This window comes from Xenia sp. Carnegie-2017, unplaced genomic scaffold (assembly GCF_021976095.1).
Source record: "Xenia sp. Carnegie-2017 unplaced genomic scaffold, XeniaSp_v1 HiC_scaffold_2, whole genome shotgun sequence".
Lineage (NCBI taxonomy): Eukaryota > Metazoa > Cnidaria > Anthozoa > Malacalcyonacea > Xeniidae > Xenia > Xenia sp. Carnegie-2017.
The window spans coordinates 5,944,103-5,967,772 of NW_025813482.1; the positions used below are offsets into that span (position 1 = coordinate 5,944,103).

Genomic DNA, 23,670 nt, shown 5'->3' on the forward strand with positions numbered 1-23,670 from the left:
AGTAATTTGATACCAATCATTCATTCTAAATATGACGCAACATGCGACCAATTAGAAGTAGAGGCTGTAGAACATGTAGAGCTAAATAAAGCAAGATATGTAACTTATTGCATTGAATAATCTAAACAAGTATATTCAAAGTTGACGCAATAGAAGGATTCTTGAAAAGATATCAAAAAAGTATAAATTTAGCGCTTTTACTTGTATGATATTGGAATTTGCCAATTCGCAACTAAATTTAAATCTTAGTCAATGGTTAAAATAGTTGAGCATAATTTCACTTCTGTCAGAGGCAAAAAATTAACAAACCTATCACAAGGTATAGTCTAAATAACCACTTGTTTTCTTTTGATGACGATAAAATTGAAAAATACAGAAGACGATAAAATTTGACACATGTAGCTTGTCTAATACTGGTGCTGCTACACTTATAAAAAATCGTTTCAATTAACTGTAAAAGCTAAACTTTTATTGTAATTTGGAAAATTGGAGGTAACATATCAATTACCAAGACTGTAACTGGCCTTTATGTATTTCAGAAACAATTTTAAAAGTTCTGTAGTTCAATGAAGAAAAGGCAATAACACCACCAACTATATGTACATGAAGAATGGTTCTTATAAGCCACCGTCACTGGCAAATACCTCTGTCGCAGTAAATACAGAAAGAGTATGAAAGACAAGGAAAATCCACGATAAAAATCTCGTTAAAATTAACGTTTTTCAATTGGCGTCAATATACATCCTAATGTCCTAACTGTTTTAACTTTAAAATGCCATTCTTTATGTTGTACGAAAGTTCACGTACTCTTGTTGACTTGAAAACTTTTGCCTTTTCTTTATATCTAGATAGAATTGCGTTTCACAATTTGTGATTGTTTCACCAAACAACCTTATTTCTTGACCATCGGTCATTTCTTGGTCATATTACCTTTGGTTACAGAATGATACAAATCATAATTGCATAATTTGGCAAAATGAAATAATGACCACTGTCAATGAAAAGATACATGGTTATCAAAAACGATCAATCTGTGGTAATGTTTGATCTTTCATTCTCAATCGAGTAATACTTCAATTCGTTTTTGTTTATCATTAGGTTATTTAGGTATATGTACTTTTTATAACTAAGTCAAATTGAGCTCTGTTTCATTAACTTTCAAAGAAAATGAACGGTGTTTTTTGGAAACAACGCGTTTCATGTTAAAATAATCAAGACAAAATATCTATACACATGCATTATCTATAAAAATTAATAGAGTCGCATTGTATTTGCTTTAGTTTACTGTGTGTTTCAAAAAACAAACGCAATTTTAGAAGTGCAACGATGTTTGTCTGCAGGACGAAAACAAAGCAATAGTACACCTAGATTACGAACATAAAATATCATAAACAGAACGCTCCATACGCAGATATTGAAATCTAAAAGCGTATACATGCATACACTCGCACGGAAGACATAAATTCTCAGAGATATGTCAAGCTTGATCATTGCTGTCCCTCTGAACAACCGCAACTGATTAGGGACAAGCTAAAGTTGTAGTTCATTTTTGAAATCTGTATAATGCTAAATTCCTTCGACCATATAAAATTTAATTAAAAACTCAAATAGCAATGTTTCTACCAGTACAACATCAACAAACACGCGATAAAGAAAAAAAGATAGCGACTGGATGATCAATAGTGTCATCTTCGAGCCTTTGAGAAAAAAGAGAAGAGTTCTTTCAATTATTGTTTCGTCCACTAGTCTTTTAGTATAACGAAAAAATCTTGTTCAGGATGTCGACTATTAAACTTTGCTATTATTTTCTTCGTCTTTGCCATTCACTAAGTCTCCATTTTCAAATTCATTTCAACAAAATTCCTCATACTTTCTGGTGTAGGTTTATTCACTGTCTCAGGCAAAAGCTTAAAACATATCGCTCCAGTTACTGCACACAGAACCGCAACAATACTGTACGGCAATAATGCATGAATACGGATCTGTATAGGGATAAAAGAAAGAAATAAAAGGATTAATTTATGTATTCATTCTTCATTTCTAGTATCCCGCCAAAGACAAGACAGGTCAGACTAAAGCATGAACGAAAACAGCTCACATTACCATTACATCGTTAAGAAAAAGTACGCATATAAAACCTAATCAGAACGGTCATGGGAAGTAAACCCTCATCCTTAGAATATTTTTCATAACAAAATGAAACTGTCGTCAATAACTCTGTCATCGGCGAACGAAAAAATAGACACTACACCCCTCGAAGCGTAAGTACAATACTGGTACAATACATTATTGTACTTACCAACCAAACAACATAAAGTGACAAAAATGAACCAATTCTAGCAAATGCGGAGGATGTTCCAATACCAATCGTGCTGTAGAAATAAAGAGCATTAAATGTGAAATTCGTGCATTTATATGAACGTTTGGTATAGTTATTGACATCATGAATTTTGTAAGCTGCTATCATTTAGTCCTAACAATGTAAACCATTAGACAAATTTTTTTAAATGGTTTTGAGAATTTCTATTTTTAACATAAAGTAAATTACCAATTATACGTAATATGTACATGCTCTATAATATCGAGTTCTTTACTCACCGTACTGAGGTAGGAAATAACTCTGAGCTATAGATATAAACAGTGTTGAATGAAACAAGAATTGCATATTTACAAATCATAGCCATAATTATACGCCCGATCGTATAACCTGTGAAGAAATGCAAAGAAAATCATAAAACCACTAAGTAAAAATATACATGAAATACGTTCTCAATTTGAATTGTTTAAGAGAATTGGTAAAAATACAGTTCATGGAAAATGTAATTCTAACACTATGGTTTGTGTAGGTTGAACTGATAGGCCCTACCAGGGTTGTAATTGCTTGGGGGACCCAATTCCCCTTGTTACATTTCTAAATCAAGTTAGGGGGAGCCCCCTTTTATAGTTCTTAAACACTTTATAATTTCAAATTGTGAAGCATTTATTTAAATGATTCATCTCCAATAAATTTATGATTTTTTGATTATATACGCTTGGTCAATCCTATACGTACCAGTAAATGATTAGATTACTTTATAAAATAAACTGTAAGTTTGTTTACATTAGCCAGTGCAAAACGATCTGAGCTCAACTAATCAAATCAATCAAATCAATCAATCAATCAATCAGTCAATCAATCAATCAAACAATCAATCAATCGATCAAAGAGAATTTGCAAATCACTCGTTTGTATTACATTTGTCTGACTTACATTATTGTTATTTTATAAAAGAAATAAAAGATGCTTTTCGTGTTTGCACTGGCTTAAACAAACATCAGAGACGATTGTGAGAACTCTCGAGCATGTGTAACCCTCGACGTTCGGTCTCGAGCTTGCAGTGATCTACTCTCCAGTACTCCAAAAGTTCTCCTCGGTTTGCATAAGCCTGCACGAGCACTGGCGCAAACGCAGTAGTTCATGATAGTTCATTTTAACAGCAAAATTTTCTTTTCGTCTTAACTAGTTTATTTCGGAGAGACCACCTTGTAAAAATTTTGGCAATACACCACTGGGCCCTACCCAACACAAATTCCATTTTGACACTTTCAAAATCAACAATATTCAAATTTGTAACATTGTACCTGTATTAGACCTGTCTGTTGGAATAACAACCGCGATTATTGAGGCTATTGAGGAAATTATCATGCCATAAATAAGAGACTTACGGCGACCAAATCTACAATGTAACAGAAAAACACGATAAAATACTGTGAAAGCCCTTAATCTAATTTATTATACGAACGGCCCATACAAATATGACGTTAAAAACCAATAACCGTAGGTTATTCACATCCTTCACAGGGTACTAAAGTGATATTTCCTATCACATACCAATTTATAACTTTACAACTCGTCATTTACTGGTTAACGTTTTCATAACTTTCCCAGTTAATGGAATACATTTTGAGTTTCCACAAAGTTAGAGGTCTTAATCTGACTCCGCAACACTAACCTGACGGTGTTGGTAAAATATTTCAACTGGACAAGTATCGACAATTAAAAATAGATTTGCGAAAAGGGTGCCATTCAAATCTTTAAATAATAACGAGAAGCATACGTACTTGTTCATACAAATAATCGATGTAAACGTTGATGGTATGGATGCAAGACTGACAAGAGCAAAATTCAGATAAATATTTCCTCCAAGATAAATAGAACCGTATGTGACTGCGTAATACACAAGTGCACAACAAAACCTAATAAAAAATTTTTGCAATAGAAAAGCAAGAAACAACTCAATAAACAGTTTTAGTTTTTTATACTGCATTTCGACTTGCTTACATGCTAATGAACTGTAGTACGTAATTCAGACACGAAAATGTAAAAACCTTGGGGGGAGGGGAAGGTTGAACAATGGATATGAGATGTTCAATAGAATGAGGCATTGATACATTTTCTAATACTAAACCATGAAACAAATTAAAAATATATGGCATTGTTAACAAAGTGAGATCAACTTTTACAAGTGTGACGTCACATTCACCTGATTTTAGTCCATAAACAGAAGTGGTGTTTAAAATTACCATATCACGTGAACAAAGTGGTACATCTCATAAATTATCTTGGTCAGAACTCAACTATATGGTTGGTGGCTCATTAAGGAGATGGCCAAAGTTATCTGGGTGATTTTATTATAAAACATATTATAGTGTTTTGCAGGGTCCTTGGACAATTCAAAAGTGCCTTATGTTTGAAGTGACTCAGTATGGGAGCCCCTTATGCAGAGTTTCAGAGTCTACAGTCTTACGCAGTCCACACTGATTAAAGTGTTAAGGTAGAGGGGTTGTTCTACCTTTGAGAAGATTACTAGATAGGAACAATTTAAAGTTATAAAAGAGCCAAAACAAAAAGGTAATCAACAAACCATGATATCCAGCTTGCAATAGTAATCATGCTAATTTTTCTGTCATAAAAAAGGTCTCTAACATCACTTTTCTCATTTTCAACTTCCTTTGGAACTTCTAACTCCACCTCTTGAAATGTTTTACGATTCCATTTGGCCACTTTTTTCAACTGTTTAATAGCTTCATCATGGCGTTTGTTTACCAAAGATAACGACATGATTCGGGAAGAAACCTAAGAAAGTGTATTCAAGTAATTTTTGATATGACTGATCAATATTATCCAAATGCGATTGATAATTAAGTACTTACCACGAAGTAAAAATGACAGGGATTGTTAAACATGCACCATACAAAAGCAAGTCTCTCCATTCTCTGATCAAATAGGCCATCAATGAAAGAAACATAAAACATGCTGAGCCATAGTACCAGATATTGCTCCCTGCCCATGAACGATGTTTAACACCACTGTACTCAACAAGGAGAACAAAACTTGTCATTGATGAACCAGCTAAAATAAATAAAAACAGTTGACCATGAAAATGAATAACTTTTTAGTCTATATTGCTATTTATGCATATCATTTTCAAGTAAAATGTAAAATTTTCATGTGGACAAACATGAGAAATGAAGCATTTTGGAAACAAAATTACCAAAACATAGATACTATATAGGTAAACATTACTCACTCACTCACCACATGCAATTCCAATAAGGATACGACAAGCAATGTACACAGCAAGATATCTTGGCCAAACAATGGCCCAAGAAAAGATAGAACAGGCAATCACAGAAGAGATTATAGCTTTTCGTCTGCCAATCTTGTCAGATATATGACCAAATAGAAGGTTTCCCATTAGCCAACCCAACCAAAACAGAGATGAAGAAACATTTTGAAGAAAGCTTTTGCTACAAACCAACTCAAACTAAAAAAGTCATGGTAGTACGGTTTTAGTTTTCCAAATCTTATTTAGGTATGTGACACAGCAAGCCAGTTTATTTACTCCTGCTATAAAAATATCTTGGCCTTCATTCGCTGTAAAAACAATAAATTTCTTGGCAACAAATACTGCTAACGATCTAAAATTTGCAAAGAATAAAGATTCAGGAAACTGGCTTTCATTTTTAGTGCTGTTTTTAAATATGAGCATTTCTTGGACAAAAATTTCGATTATACTATAGATTACGTTTTTGAAAGGTAGACATTTTTACGAGCTACATGAACATGTTCATAAGTACAACATTTAACACTTTTTAAGCAGCTATAAAAAATATGCAGATTCGTGCAGCCAACCGTTACAAAGTATAAATTTAATCATTACGTAACAATTACGCTACCAATTCTTATCATGAATCGTCATTATCGCACATCAGATAAAATTGCCTTCCAACTTTTCTTCCAATTTATTTTGCAGTGGCCACTTGTTTTGTGTTGTGCGTACGTAAAAAATTTGTGTTCACTAACCTCTGTAACTGTGGACGTGAAAGTATCGGAAAATTTCCATTCCGATCGAGGCATTTCACATCTTTTATTGTAATTGCTACTTGTTGTGTCGATTGTGCCGCTAAAATTGCAAGTGACACTGCTTTCGGCACATTCCCAAGTAGGTTCTCCAGCGATAAAAGTTATAATCATAACATTAAATTCAGAGAGACCGAATTCAATGAAGCCAACCAACTGTAACAAAAATATTTGGTATCTTCCATAACCGCCTATCTCGCTTAAAACTGTGTCAACTGTTGCAGACATCTTGAAATCGTACTTGAACTGTGGTCATCGGAGCTCGCTAGAAGTGCCATAATAAGCTCACGTTTGAAAACACTATACTCAGAGTATCAAATTACAAAGGTGGTGAATGAACCATTAATGATATCAACAATATCAGCAGTGTTACCCGGTACAATTTTAAAATGATTATGTTGCTCAACACAAAACATAAAGAGATCTAGATTTGACTTAAAAGATGTATTCACTTTGGTCACGCGCTGTGCGATAGGTCCATGGTTAGTTCAATAATTGTCTGCTCCATTTGACTTTATTCAAGTGAATCAAGTATTACTATCCGGAGACTAAACACAAAAACCATGGATTGAGCTTTATTTATAGAAGCAAAACGTAGCCAAACAAGATATTTTCATGGCCCAACGGGTATGGGGACAGTCTTTACCTCAGTGAACTCTAACTTAACCAAAACAAAACTCGAGCACCAGTATTCAAATTTCAATTATGCCATAAAAGGAAAACAACAAAAACAAGTCCAAAGAAATATGCAATATGAAATGAAACATACTCCGAACAAAACACCCACTTTTAACCCAATATTTGAGATAAAACAGAGGAAAAGCATTAAAAATTCATCATCAGACTTTAGCTAATTGTGGTTCAAAAGCCTCCACCAGGAAGACTTCGACAAACAGTTCAATCATTTTCCCCTTCATATTCACATCGCCAACAGTCAACATTTCTTTAAATAAAAAGATTATCTTTGTCTTTAGATGCTAAAATCATAGGATTCTTTTAACCTCCACCAAAAATTTGTTTTTGGATGTAGAACTTTTTATAAATTACAAAAAATTTAGTATTCCCTGTCATCTTCGTCTAAAAATTTCACCAAATTTTCTCATCTAGTCTCGTCAGAACTACCCGAGTATAAAATTTCAATGCATTTTTTCCCTTGTGAATTTTGGTCCGAAAAAAGCAAAGAAGGTAAAATTTCGACGTTAGTGACTGTCTCATCCAAGTCATCGTCATTTTCATCTTTCAGGCTCAAGTTAGCAGTAATGTTGCTCAAAATATCGTAAGCATTTTTCGTTGCACCATTCTCAATGAAAGATTGCTTTTCGTCCTTTGTCGAACTACAACTTTCTATAGTTTTATTACTTTCTGTCTCGCTGTTGCTATCATCTGATGATGTTTCAGAATCACTAGAATCAGAATGACTGTATTCCCTTTCATTCAAAGCTAAAAACCAGCTAATGGATTTCTTCTTTATCCCAGCGAAACGTGAGCCCCTTTGAGAAGATGCAACAGATGACATTTCTTATGCTAATAGGTACTTATTTACCACACCAACCACGGTCGACAATACATGAAATTCAACTTACGAGATATTATCCCTCCCTGGAGTCCTAGGACTCAAGCCCAATGCCCATATTCTGTGGCCCAAGAGTACAAGTAATTTGATACCAATCATTCATTCTAAATATGACGCAACATGCGACCAATTAGAAGTAGAGGCTGTAGAACATGTAGAGCTAAATAAAGCAAGATATGTAACTTATTGCATTGAATAATCTAAACAAGTATATTCAAAGTTGACGCAATAGAAGGATTCTTGAAAAGATATCAAAAAAGTATAAATTTAGCGCTTTTACTTGTATGATATTGGAATTTGCCAATTCGCAACTAAATTTAAATCTTAGTCAATGGTCAAAATAATTGAGCACAATTTCACTTCTTTCAGAGGCAAAAAATAAACAAACCTGTCACAAAATATAGTCTAAATGGACACTTGTTTTCTTTTGATGACGATAAAATTGAAAAATACAGAAGACGATAAAATTTGACACATGTAGTTTGTCTAATACTGGTGCTGCTACACTTAAAAAAATCGTTTCAATTAACTGTAAAAGCTAAACTTTTATTGTAATTTGGAAAATTGGAGGTAACATATCAATTACCAAGACTGTAACTGGCCTTTATGTATTTCAGAAACAATTTTAAAAGTTCTGTAGTTCAATGAAGAAAAGGCAATAACACCACCAACTATATGTACATGAAGAATGGTTCTTATAAGCCACCGCCACTGGAAAATACCTCTGTCGCAGTAAATACAGAAAGAGTATGAAAGACAAGGAAAATCCACGATAAAAATCTCGTTAAAATTAACGTTTTTCAATTGGCGTCAATATAAATCCTAATGTCCTAACTGTTTTAACTTTAAAATGCCATTCTTTATGTTGTACAAAAGTTCACGTACTCTTGTTGACTTCAACACGGAATTTTGTTTTAATAAAGATTAATCATAGAAAACTTTTGCCTTTTCTGCATATCTAGATAGAATTGCGTTTCACAATTTGTCATTGTTTCACCAAACAACCTTATTTCTTGACCATCGGTCATTTCTTGGTCACATTACCTTGGGTTACCGAATGATACAAATCATAATTGTATAATTTGGCAAAATGAAATAATGACCACTGTCAATGAAAAGATACATGGTTATCAAAAACGATCAATCTGTGGTAATGTTTGATCTTTCATTCTCAATCGAGTAATACTTCAACTCGTTTTTGTTTATCATTAGGTTATTTAGGTATATGTACTTTTTATAACTAAGTCAAATTGAGCTCTTTTTCATTAACTTTCAAAGAAAATGAACGGTGTTTTTTGGAAACAACGCGTTTCATGTTAAAATAATCAAGACAAAATATCCATACACATGCATTATCTATAAAAATTAATAGAGTCGCATTGTATTTGTTTTAGTTTACTGTGTGTTTCAAAAAACAAACGCAATTTTAGAAATGCAACGATGTTTGTCTGCAGGACGAAAACAAAGCAATAGTACACCTAGATTACGAACATAAAATATCATAAACAGAACGCTCCATACGCAGATATTGAAATCTAAAAGCGTATACATGCATACACTCGCACGGAAGACATAAATTCTCAGAGATATGTCAAGCTTGATCATTGCTGTCCCTCTGAACAACCGCAACTGATTAGGGACAAGCTAAAGTTGTAGTTCATTTTTGAAATCTGTATAATGCTAAATTCCTTCGACCATATAAAAATTTAATTAAAAAACTCAAATAGCAATGTTTCTACCAGTACAACATCAACAAACACGCGATAAAGAAAAAAAGATAGCGACTGGATGATCAATAGTGTCATCTTCGAGCCTTTGAGAAAAAAGAGAAGAGTTCTTTCAATTATTGTTTCGTCCACTAGTCTTTTAGTATAACGAAAAAATCTTGTTCAGGATGTCGACTATTAAACTTTGCTATTATTTTCTTCGTCTTTGCCATTCACTAAGTCTCCATTTTCAAATTCATTTCAACAAAATTCCTCATACTTTCTGGTGTAGGTTTATTCACTGTCTCAGGCAAAAGCTTAAAACATATCGCTCCAGTTACTGCACACAGAACCGCAACAATACTGTACGGCAATAATGCATGAATACGGATCTGTATAGGGATAAAAGAAAAAATAAAAGGATTAATTTATGTATTCATTCTTCATTTCTAGTATCCCGCCAAAGACAAGACAGGTCAGACTAAAGCATGAACGAAAACAGCTCACATTACCATTACATCGTTAAGAAAAAGTACGCATATAAAACCTAATCAGAACGGTCATGGGAAGTAAACCCTCATCCTTAGAATATTTTTCATAACAAAATGAAACTGTCGTCAATAACTCTGTCATCGGCGAACGAAAAAATAGACACTACACCCCTCGAAGCGTAAGTACAATACTGGTACAATACATTATTGTACTTACCAACCAAACAACATAAAGTGACAAAAATGAACCAATTCTAGCAAATGCGGAGGATGTTCCAATACCAATCGTGCTGTAGAAATAAAGAGCATTAAATGTGAAATTCGTGCATTTATATGAACGTTTGGTATAGTTATTGACATCATGAATTTTGTAAGCTGCTATCATTTAGTCCTAACAATGTAAACCATTAGACAAATTTTTTTAAATGGTTTTGAGAATTTCTATTTTTAACATAAAGTAAATTACCAATTATACGTAATATGTACATGCTCTATAATATCGAGTTCTTTACTCACCGTACTGAGGTAGGAAATAACTCTGAGCTATAGATATAAACAGTGTTGAATGAAACAAGAATTGCATATTTACAAATCATAGCCATAATTATACGCCCGATCGTATAACCTGTGAAGAAACGCAAAGAAAATCATAAAACCACTAAGTAAAAATATACATGAAATAAGTTCTCAATTTGAATTGTTTAAGAGAATTGGTAAAAATACAGTTCATTGAAAATGTAATTCTAACACTATGGTTTGTGTAAGTTGGACTGATAGGCCCTACCAGGGTTGTAATTGCTTGGGGGACCCAATTCCCCTTGTTACATTTCTAAATCAAGTTAGGGGGAACCCCCGTTTATAGTTCTTAAACACTTTATAATTTCAAATTGTGAAGCATTTATTTAAATGATTCACCTCCAATAAATTTATGATTTTTTGATTATATACGCTTGGTCAATCCTATACGTACCAGTAAATGATTAGATTACTTTATAAAATAAACTATAAGTTTGTTTACATTAGCCAGTGCAAAACGATCTGAGCTCAACTAATCAAATCAATCAAATCAATCAATCAATCAATCAATTAATCAATCAATCAATCAAAACAATCAATCAATCGATCAAAGAGAATTTGCAAACCACTCGTTTGTATTACATTTGTCTGACTTACATTATTGTTATTTTATAAAAGAAATAAAAGATGCTTTTCGTGTTTGCACTGGCTTAAACAAACATCAGAGACGATTGTGAGAACTCTCGAGCATGTGTAACCCTCGACGTTCGGTCTCGAGCTTGCAGTGATCTACTCTCCAGTACTCCAAAAGTTCTCCTCGGTTTGCATAAGCCTGCACGAGCACTGGCGCAAACGCAGTAGTTCATGATAGTTCATTTTAACAGCAAAATTTTCTTTTCGTCTTAACTAGTTTATTTCGGAGAGACCACCTTGTAAAAATTTTGGCAATACACCACTGGGCCCTACCCTACACAAATTCCATTTTGACACTTTCAAAATCAACAAAATTCAAATTTGTAACATTATACCTGTATTAGACCTGTCTGTTGGAATAGCAACCGCGATTATTGAGGCTATTGAGGAAATTATCATGCCATAAATAAGAGACTTACGGCGACCAAATCTACAATGTAACAGAAAAACACGATAAAATACTGTGAAAGCCCTTAATCTAACTTATTATACGAACGGCACATACAAATATGACGTTAAAAACCAATAAACGTAGGTTATTCACATCCTTCACAGGGTACTAAAGTGATATTTCCTATCACATACCAATTTATAACTTTACAACTCGTCATTTACTGGTTATAACGTATATAACGTTTTCATAACTTTCCCAGTTAATGGAATACATTTTGAGTTTCCACAAAGTTAGAGGTCTTACTCTAACTCCGCAACACTAACCAGACGGTGTTGGTAAAATATTTCAACTGGACGAGTATCGACAGTTAAAAATGTATTTGCGCAAAGGGTGCCATTCAAATCTTTATATAATAACGAGAAACATACGTACTTGTTCATACAAATAATCGATGTAAACGTTGATGGTATGGATGCAAGACTGACCAGAGCAAAATTCAGATAAATATTTCCTCCAAGATAAATAGAACCGTATGTGACTGCGTAATACACAAGTGCACAACAAAACCTAATAAAAAATTTTTGCAATAGAAAAGCAAGAAACAACTCAAACAACAGTTTATACTGCATTTCGACTTGCTTACATGCTAATGAACTGTAGTACGTAATTCAGACACGAAAATGTAAAAGCCTTGGGGGGGGGGACAATGGATATGAGATGTTCAATAGAAAGAGGCATTGATACATTTTCTAATACTAAACCATGAAACAAATTAAAAATATATGGCATTGTTAACAAAGTGAGATCAACTTTTACAAGTGTGACGTCACATTCACCTGATTTTAGTCCATAAACAGAAGTGGAGTTTAAAATTACCATATCACGTGAACAAAGTGGTACATCTCATAAATTATCTTGGTCAGAACTCAACTATATGGTTGGTGGCTCATTAAGGGAGATGGCCAAAGTTATCTGGGTGATTTTATTATAAAACATATTATAGTGTTTTGCAGGGTCCTTGGACAATTCAAAAGTGCCTTATGTTTGAAGTGACTCAGTATGGGAGCCCCTTATGCAGAGTTTCGCAGTCTACAGTCTTACGCAGTCCACACTGATTAAAGTGTTAAGGTAGAGGGGTTGTTCTACCTTTGAGAAGATTACTAGATAGGAACAATTTAAAGTTATAAAAGAGCCAAAACAAAAAGGTAATCAACAAACCATGATATCCAGCTTGCAATAGTAATCATGCTAATTTTTCTGTCATAAAAAAGGTCTCTAACATCACTTTTCTCATTTTCAACTTCCTTTGGAACTTCTAACTCCACCTCTTGAAATGTTTTACGATTCCATTTGGCCACTTTTTTCAACTGTTTAATAGCTTCATCATGACGTTTGTTTACCAAAAGATAACGACATGATTCGGGAAGAAACCTAAGAAAGTGTATTCAAGTAATTTTTGATATGACTGATCAATATTATCCAAATGCGATTGATAATTGAGTACTTACCACGAAGTAAAAATGACAGGGATTGTTAAACATGCACCATACAAAAGCAAGTCTCTCCATTCTCTGATCAAATAGGCCATCAATGAAAGAAACATAAAACATGCTGAGCCATAGTACCAGATATTGCTCCCTGCCCACGATCGATGTTTAACACCACTGTACTCAACAAGGAGAACAAAACTTGTCATTGATGAACCAGCTAAAATAAATAAAAACAGTTGACCATGAAAATGAATAACTTTTTAGTCTATATTGCTATTTATGCATATCATTTTCAAGTAAAATGTAAAATTTTCATGTGGACAAACATGAGAAATGAAGCATTTTGGAAACAAAATTACCAAAACATAGATACTATATAGGTAAACATCACTCACTCACTTACCACATGTAATTCCAATAAGGATACGACAAGCAATATACACAGCAAGATATCTTGGCCAAACAATGGCCCAAGAAAAGATAGAACAGGCAATCACAGAAGAGATTATAGCTTTTCGTCTGCCAACCTTGTCAGATATATGACCAAATAGAAGGTTTCCCATTAGCCAACCCAACCAAAACAGAGATGAAGAAACATTTTGAAGAAAGCTTTTGCTACAAACCAACTCAAACTAAAAAAGTCATGGTAGTACGGTTTTAGTTTTCCAAATCTTATTTACGTATGTGACACAGCAAGCCAGTTTATTTACTCCTGCTATAAAATATCTTGGCCTTCATTCGCTGTAAAACAATAAATTTCTTGGCAACAAATACTGCTAACGATCTAAAATTTGCAAAGAATAAAGATTCAGGAAACTGGCTTTCATTTTTATTGCTGTTTTTAAATATGAGCATTTCTTGGACAAAAATTTCGATTATACTATAGATTGCGTTTTTGAAAGGTAGACATTTTTACGAGCTACATGAACATGTTCATAAGTACAACATTTAACACTTTTTAAGCAGCTATAAAAAATATGCAGATTCGTGCAGCCAACCGTTACAAAGTATAAATTTAATCGTTACGTAACAATTACGCTACCAATTCTTATCATGAATCGTCATTATCGCACATCAGATAAAATTGCCTTCCAACTTTTCTTCCAATTTATTTTGCAGTGGCCACTTGATTTGTGTTGTGCGTACGTCAAAATTTGTGTTCACTAACCTCTGTAACTGTGGACGTGAAAGTATCGGAAAATTTCCATTCCGATCGAGGCATTTCACATCTTTTATTGTAATCGCTACTTGTTGTGTCGATTGTGCCGCTAAAATTGCAAGTGACACTGCTTTCGGCACATTCCCAAGTAGGTTCTCCAGCGATAAAAGTTATAATCATAACATTAAAAGCAGAGAGACCGAATTCAATGAAGCCAACCAACTGTAACAAAAATATTTGGTATCTTCCATAACCGCCTATCTCGCTTAAAACTGTGTCAACTGTTGCAGACATCTTGAAATCGTACTTGAACTGGTCATCGGAGCTCGCTAGAAGTGCCATAATAAGCTCACGTTTGAAAACACTATACTCTGAGTATCAAATTACAAAGATGGTGAATGAACCATTAATGATATCAACAATATTAGCAGTGTTGCCCGGTACAATTTTAAAATGATTATGTTCTCGGTAATTGCCGGAAAATATTGGAATAACTCGGAAAATATCGGACTAACTTGAAAATCGTCATTGTTTGTCGACAAAAGAATTGTCGAGCTGTGAAAATTGCCTACTCATTGAACTATGATTTATGCATACTTTCCTGATTAATATGATGAAAATCATAAGCGGCCCAGAAACTGTTTACGTTTTTTATTCAATCGATTGATGTAAATACACAGCAAATAGTAAATATATTATTTGTACATTTGCATATTTGCACATTGTAAAATACATTTACTATTTACACTGTGCTATTTACAGAATAAAAAAAACTTAAACAGATTTCTAGGCCGCCTGTTGATAAAATACAAATATTCATGAAATTTTGAAAAGTTCACAAAAAGTTCACAAATTTTTTATTGTTCATTAAAAGTTCATGAAGAGAGCAAAAAATTCACAAATCTATGAACTTTGTTCATGATCTGGCAACACTGTAGTATATTTAATAATTTTATTTTTTTATGTATTATATTCAGTGCTGTAGAAGTGGGGGGCGCTTAGGGGAGGAGCCCCACTTGTACCTTTGTAATGGGTAATTTTAAAAGGCACTATTGACAAAAACGTCAAGAAAGCCCGAGAGCCTCCCATCTGATAAATTTAGTTCTACATCACTGACTATATTGTACTTTCGCAGTTTGCACAACACAAAACATAAAGAGATCTAGATTTGACTTAAAAGATGTATTCACTTTGGTCACGCGTTGTGCGATAGACCATGGTTAGTTCAATATAGTTGTCTGCTCCATTTGACTTTATTCAAGTGAATGAAGATTACTATCCGGAGACTAAATGTAACACAAAAACCATGGGATTGAGCTTTATTTATAGAAGCAAAACGTAGCCAAACAAGATATTTTCATGGCCCAACGGCTATGGGGACAGTCTTTACCTCAGTGAACTCTAACTTAACCAAAACAAAACGCGAGCACTAGTATTCAAATTTCAATTATGCCATAAAAGGAAAACAACAAAAACAAGTCCAAAGAAATATGCAATATGAAATGAAACATACTCCGAACAAAACACCCACTTTCGACCCAATATTTGAGATAAAACAGAGGAAAAACATTAAAAATTCATCATCGGACTTTAGCTAATTGTGGTTCAAAAGCCTCCACCAGGAAGACTTCGACAAACAGTTCAATCATTTTCCCCTTCATATTCACATCGCCAACAGTCAACATTTCTTTAAATAAAAAGATTATCTTTGTCTTTAGATGCTAAAATCATAGGATTCTTTTAACCTCCATTTGTTTTTGGATGTAGAATTTTTTATAAGTTACAAAAAATTTAGTTTTCCCTGTCATCTTCGTCTAAAAATTTCACCAAATTTTCTCATCTAGTCTCGTCAGAACTACCCGTGTATAAAATTTCAATGCATTTTTTCCCTTGTGAATTTTGGTCCGAAAAAAGCAAAGAAGGTAAAATTTCGACGTTAGTGACTGTCTCATCCAAGTCATCGTCATTTTCATCTTTCAGGCTCAAGTTAGCAGTAATGTTGCTCAGAGCATCGTAAGCATTTTTCGTTGCGCCATTCTCAATGGAAGATTGCTTTTCGTCCTCTGTCGAACTACAACTTTCTATAGTTTTATTACTTTCTGTCTCGCTGTTGCTATCATCGGATGATGTTTCAGAATCACTAGAATCAGAATGACTGTATTCCCTTTCATTCAAAGCTAAAATACCAGCTGCTTCCAAATCTACTAAGTTCCATCCAACAGAGTCGCGGCATAATTCCATCTAAAAAAAAACAAAAAAAAGTAAAAAGCTATAAAAATTGTTCAAAGATCCACCCCGTACAACCAAAAAATATTTACTTCACTATTATAGAGATTTTACTAAGGTTGCAATCAATTGTAGACATAAGAACTCAAATGACAACTAGGGATCCAGGGGATTCTAGGGATTTATTTCATTTTTCCATTTGCTTCCACTTAATTTTGATTCATACATCATAATATGAACATCCACTGACTTCATGGCAATGACGTAAAACATTTTTCATAACACTTATCACCTATCACCTATGATACCTGTACAAGAAGTACACGAAGAAAACATAAGAAAAACATAGCTACATTACATAAAATCTTCCATAAGCAAAGGATTGAAATCTGAAACCACACGTGGACCAAAAGACAAATTTTAAAATGTATTAAAAATATCGAACACCGAAAAAGTTGATGTAAGTGTTGCACATAATTATACTGCAAAGCTGCCTAAATCTGATGATCCCAATAAGCTTTACCTTAGATAATTTCTTTGCAAACGAATATATCTTTCCTTCCTACAAATATACAAAAACATGCAAAATTAAAACGATTCCGAAAAATGGCAACTTTCTGCTCTACGAGATCTCTTACCCTGGACCAATCTAAGCTTGTGCTTTACTAAAGCTAGTGTCTACGAAAGAGTCTTGACTACTACGACGAATGTTAACTTAAAAGATCATTATGAATTATAAAATAAACACAATGAAACGCGTGCTCTGATTGGTCTAGAGCTGGGTTTGCATTAGCCAGTGCAAAACACATCTGAGCTCAACCAATCAAATCAATCTAAACAATCAATCAGTCAAAGAGAATTTGCAAATCGATCATAAATAAATTTTAAAGGAAAAATTAAAATGTTTGTCCTTTTTCGCATTATTTTTATTTTATAAAAGAAATAAAAGATGTTTTCGTGTTTGGCTTATGCAAACCTCGGAGACGTTTGTGAGAACTTTCGAGAAGGTGCAACCCTCAAACTTCGGGCTCTAGGGCTTGCACTGATCTGCTCTCTAGTTCTCCCAAAGGTCTCCTCGGTTTGCATAAGCCTGTGCAAACACAGTAAACATCTTTTATTTCTTAAATGAAAAATGTCCACCAAGAAGTTATGTTGCAGTTGTTTGGTTTTGTTATTGACTCAATTATGAAATTAAGTCAACTTACTTTATTTTTTGAATCCAAACGCAATAATCGATCATATACAATTCATTGAGTAAGTATCTTGGCTCGCTTTCATTGAATAACATGAGAACCTCCAAAAGACATTTCAAGATCATTCTACGACCTACACACAAATTATAATATACAAGATACGTATTATGAAAGGTTGAATGCCATCAACCATATACGTATGAAATGTGCATCGCAGCACTGTAAAGAGAGTAATAAGAAAAAATTTCAACGGCGGAAAGAGAGTGTAAGGTCACAGTAGTTAAAAAAAAACACAATAAAATGTGAAATATATACATCCATTGTAGACAATTTAGCACGAGAGTAACTTTACATTTACCAATTTGAAACATATGTTTAACATCTTGCAAGACTTTACAAGTCAAATCCCAGTGTCTGTAGAGAGGATAACAAAGTGATCTGCGAGCACAAGCCATCAACACTTCGTCTAAACACGTAAATCTCTAAACAAGAAAATATTTAAGTCTTGATTGATGATTTCATATGTATAACAAATACGTTAACATACGTGATAGCTACATCATGTCAACAGCTTAAGTATAACGAGACGAATAAATGGACATATACCTCGAACCACGATAATGTAGCGCTCAGTTTGGAGATCGTCCACGCAGACTCCACCTAAAACAATGTAAACCATTGAACTAAAATACATGGAACGCTACCTGTAATAGAAAAGTTTAATAAATTCTTTGATTGAAAAGTCTAATAAATTGTACCCAAACACGCGTGTGTAGTCAATCAATTTTCAAAATCTCGAAACACTACACACGCGTGTCTGGGTGTAAGATTTGGCTTCAATAATTTGCTTCAGGTAGCGTTCCATGTATTTCAGTTTAAAGATGTAAACAACGTGCATGTACGTATAATTTAAGACGTACGTATGTATAGGTAACATTTCCACTCAAACACAAACCGTGTTCTCTCCCAAAGTCGTTCGTCTGTTATAAGCATATGCAAACATTATATCAAGAAGACCGTAAAAAACGCCAGTTTTCTCATTCGAGTCCAAGATGTCTGAATGCAATGTTAAATTAATTGATACGAAACGTGTTAGAGAATATGATATTTGTGAATCAAACTAAGGTCTGGTAAATAAGTTTTATTTTCTCCGGAATTACAGTACAACACTTAACGACATTTTTTTGGAACACCTACAGATCACCAATACAATATAAACGACGTAAAGTTGCTGTAACTTTTTACTAAGCCACAGGATAAGAGAGTTCCTGACTGTATTCTACAACAATGGCATTCGTATACGAACAATAGTAGAAAAATACAATTTTTGTAACCATCGTCATTTTACAAGCTAAAAGGATACATTCTCGATTTGGCAGCGTCAGTAGTTTTTTCTTTTCGACTTCAGTGAAAGATTCTAAAAATTTATTGGTGCTTTTGAAAATTTTTGGATTGATGAGAAAAGTTCAACTAGATCTACGTAGCAAACCACTGAATTCCAAATATTCACCAAGCCTTAAGAGAAATCTTACCATTAGTGCTGAGTTTGTATTTAAGGATTTCACAAATTATCTCATCATCAAAAGTATCTGCTCTAAAACATCCAAAAAAAAGAAAATGAATTAGACATAATTAATAAAAATAATTTCGTTGTTACTAACGAATATTTGGCAAGGGTAAGCTAAATAACTTTGATACTTTTTTATTAGCTACAAACTAAACATTTCAAACATAAACCGAAGAATAGGAGCTAAGTTGACTTTCACTGTGGTGATTTCCCACTTCATAGTCAAAGATAATCAAGTTCATACGTCGCAGTATTGCACATTCAAGGCATTGGAAAAAACCAGAAAGTTGGAAAAACATCGAGACCTTGATGGATTTAGTTAGGAATAATATAAGAAACATCGAATTGATAAAAAAGGATGTGATGCAAAGATCATATTGGAAAAACAGACAACAAAGAAGACATGATGGAGTATTGAATATCAAAATTTTCATTTTAAGCAATTCAAATAAACTTAGCTTTAGTACATTAAATAATTGACTAAAATAATTTGTTCAAGACTTGTTGAACTTTGTTCACTCACAGATAATGCTCTTCGTCAAACTTAACATCTTCGGCAGCAATTCTTGCAACCCTACGCTCATTAAATGTCATTTCATCAGGATTAACAACTTCAACAATGTCCTTGAGTTCATCCTAGAAAAAAAACATCGAGCGATCACATCGCAATGTTTGAAAAAAAGTCGGAAAAATAAAATCTAAATGTAAAAATTTGACAAAATGACCCACGTACTTTCAAGGGAGAAAATACACCACTCTTTTGATTGCCAAAACCATATTTGCAAGCTGTCATACCAAGATAATGCTCACTCTGAAAATTTAGTTCATGAATACGTTTAACAAATGACGAATTACCCGCACACATCTAGCGCATGTTTTTAATTTGGTGATGAAAAACTAAGGAAGAGCAATGCAATGTTTAGCACATAGTTTACAAAGTTATTTCATAAAACATACTTTTTCATCAGGTAACTCCTGCTTCCACTCCCATTCCCAGTCTTCCTCATCGGAACAATCACTTTCTGTCTCCCCACTAATAACCTCAATACCAGGACTCAAAGTGCTACTCTTCCCAGTTGGAGCAAGGAGCTTGGTAACTAGATCAAGGTCTGGAAATTTGACCCTTGAGAAGCTTTGGTAAACAGATGGTGAATAATCCTAAAGTGCAAAATACGACTAAAATGCATGACAAGAGATTTAAACTGCACTAAAAGGAAACATTTGCTCACACCACTCTACATAAAATCATTTTAAAAAATGTACCAATTAATGAATTTTACAATTTAGCTTTACTGGCAGTGTTGGTGCATTGAAGTGATGTTTTGCCTAATATATATAATTTATAGATTATGTGGGCAATTTTTGTTGAAGGGAAAATACTTTATGATTGAGACAGGACAGAAGTAATTTTTAAGGAAAAAAGCCATACATATACACTATCATAATTTTCTATGTGTTTACAAAATATACCATAAAACCAAAGTGGATTAAGAAGAGGATTAAAATGAGTGCTTAACCCATGTAGCCTGCAAAAGCAATGGCAATTAGTGTTGAATGACATGCTCCACACATCTAAAAACCCCCTATCATCTCCCTATCATAATAAAAATGTACAGAATTTTAAAAAATCTGACATGATATGGCAACAATTAGCCAGAAAAATCTCATTTAAACTAGAACAGATCCCTACACAAAACAATCATAAATTCATTCCTGCAAAGTAAAACCTTAATATTTACCTTTATCTATGTCATATGAAGCAGATTCCTTGCCATTTTCAACAAGTTCTTCTGGAAAATTAAGCCTAAAATTAAACATTCAGATTAGTGAAATAAGAAAGTGATCATAAAATCAACCAATGGTTTTCAGAATAAACTCGACAGGCATAATTCATAAATTTTATGCTGTATTTCAAAAGAATTGTTTGACTGGATCACACATCAACAAAACATGAAAAAGTCATGAATACTAGCAATGTACTAAATGTTTTATGAGTCCTCAACAAGCTGGCAATCAACTTAGATATTTGAGTACTGGTTCAACATACCTCAAAAAGTAGGGCTTTACAAAAAATTTGAATAGATGATGGTCAATAACGTAATCTACATCTTGAACCTAAATAACATAAAATAGCTATATCTGATATTATCTAAAAAAATGCCAGTAGTTTAGATTAGCAATATACTAATTCAACATTAAACTGATCATGGATGGATTCATGAATGAGCGTGCTCTAGTTTGAGTAAGATTTTGTGGCCACTTTTTGGGTGTAAATAAAACCAAGTCAGACTTTAGTTACATTCTGTTAATTGATGGTGACATTTCTCTAAGTCTGCTCAAACATCATTGACCAAAATTTCTTTTGCTTAATTGCTTTGTATATTAATTTAACGCTTACAAGGAAGTTAACTCTCCCCCCATACCCAAGACTATGAGGGGTCTGGTTGTGCATCCCGGTACAACACGAAACATCATAAGAAAATATTCAATCTTCAACATTCAGCTTTTTGTAGAATTTTGAAATTACATACCGTGACCAAACAATCAAAAAATGAATAGAATAGGAATGTTCTAACAAGTAACTAATCGTTTGTAAGGATTATAAAAAGCCGCCAGAGAAACGCTCAATACAATCTACTCACTTTGATGTATGGTGTCTTTATATAAACATAGACAAAACATCATCCTGATTTAATTCAAACGCTGGGGTAAGCATTTTCGCAGCTCACAAAATGTTCACAAGCATTCTAAGGGCCTGTAACATTTGTTTTCTTGAACCCGAGGAAAGGAAATAACGTAAATAACTTGTCAGGGTATTGGTCACGGGTTATGTGACATGTGATAACCCCACTGACCTGCTGTATAGTAATTACCTGGGCGGGAAACCTAATCAAAATAATTATACTTTATGAGCGCAACACAGTGGCGCAACATGTTGCCAAAAACATGGATGCCGTTATATGGAAAATTTTGGATGAAAATGTCAACGGAGTTGCACCACTTGTGAGTTGCACAGGCTCATGTTCTTAAGAGTTTTTCTCCCCTCCTGATTTCAACCAACGCGATTAAAGCATAGCACTAGTAAAATGTCAAAACTTTTTTTCAAGTGGAAGCTTTATGACCACAGTATAGAGAACATACAGTAGGGCCACTCCATTGAATTTTTACGCATATCTTATTGCGCATGTGATTACCATATTGGCAGCCAGTAAATTCCATTGTGTGACGATGTGGCAAAACGGCAGAGAGTAAACTAATTAAACATACAGCACCCAATTGTACAGCGAAGTGGCCCTACTGTATATTCCTATACTATGTTTATGACCATGGCCCCTGAGACACTGCCATTTAAATTTCAAGAGAAAAGAATTTGGAAAAGTAATACAAGCTTTTCAATTCATCCAAAGACCAAACTCTTTTTCCTTGACATTAGTTGGCTTTTTAAAGAAAACACCTAAAAAAAGTAAGAATAGAAAACCAAAAATGTCGAAACGCGTTTACTTGAATCATACCCTATTGGCAAAAATTAGAGAAAGATAGCAAATAATAAGTCTCTTGTGGTGATGGTTTTCTCTTTACTTTCGAAATCAGATTCCTCATCCTAAAGGAAAGACGCAGGTGGTTATTTTTTACACATCTTTAGCAACATCATGAACAGTACCCACTACTATATACCACGTGAGCCAACGAGCTTCCAAACTTTATATGCAATTCATCGATATTTCTTTTGAACATATCTTCAGTAGAATCCGTGTTATTCATGCATTGTTTTTGTATTGGAGCATCGTCCTCGCCAGAGCTTTTATGGTCATCAACATGCTTGGAATAATTCGTGTTTTCATTGGTCAACGAGTCCTCATCATCCAAAACTTTAGAGTGCACACTGGGTGCTTGAACTACGTTCAATTTCATCAAGCTATCTTCAAACTGAGCTGTTTCTCCTCTGTCAAGCTTGATTTTGTTTCACTTTTGGAAGTTTCATTTTCAGAAGTATTTCTTCTACATCAATCCACGAGTTAGAACATCTGTCATAAATATTATAGCATTGCTTATGCACAAAATATGCAGACACAAAGTTATGGAGAAAGATAAAAAAATAATCTTTAACATTGTCACAGATATTACGCGTGGCGTAGCAAAGTGTTGATGAGTTTGATATGCATTTGTCAAAAACAAGCGTAAGAAGACAAAGAGCGTGCCAAAAATATATGATTAAAAATTGCTAAGCGTATATACAAGCACCAATTTAAGAGCTTGCT

General features: G+C 33.8%; 2 protein-coding genes and 1 pseudogene across 2 annotated transcripts; all 3 read right to left on the minus strand.

The window, feature by feature from the left end:
- Window positions 1-1,624: 1,624 nt before the first annotated feature.
- Window positions 1,625-6,681, minus strand: LOC124440582 (annotated as a pseudogene).
- A 2,980-nt stretch (window positions 6,682-9,661) lies between these two features.
- Window positions 9,662-14,883, minus strand: LOC124440575 (solute carrier family 22 member 16-like). Its single transcript, XM_046990970.1, has 9 exons — window positions 14,435-14,883; window positions 13,670-13,898; window positions 13,285-13,483; window positions 12,995-13,207; window positions 12,209-12,343; window positions 11,718-11,812; window positions 10,690-10,798; window positions 10,391-10,463; window positions 9,662-10,074 (listed from the first exon to the last, which is right to left on the minus strand). The coding sequence occupies exons 1-9, from the start codon at window positions 14,765-14,767 to the stop codon at window positions 9,919-9,921; spliced, it is 1,542 nt and encodes a 513-aa protein (XP_046846926.1). The 5' UTR covers window positions 14,768-14,883; the 3' UTR covers window positions 9,662-9,918.
- Window positions 14,884-15,729: 846 nt separating this feature from the next.
- LOC124440574 (protein SHQ1 homolog) lies at window positions 15,730-22,200 on the minus strand. The gene is given in 16 exon segments (XM_046990969.1): window positions 15,730-16,666; window positions 17,175-17,215; window positions 17,858-17,977; window positions 18,203-18,326; window positions 18,451-18,504; window positions 18,800-18,900; window positions 19,208-19,261; window positions 19,377-19,438; window positions 19,935-20,047; window positions 20,145-20,222; window positions 20,369-20,528; window positions 20,530-20,569; window positions 21,151-21,215; window positions 21,459-21,526; window positions 22,054-22,091; window positions 22,094-22,200. Coding segments are annotated over 16 exon segments (1,557 nt in total). The 5' UTR covers window positions 22,128-22,200; the 3' UTR covers window positions 15,730-16,261.
- Between the last annotated feature and the right edge of the window lie 1,470 nt (window positions 22,201-23,670).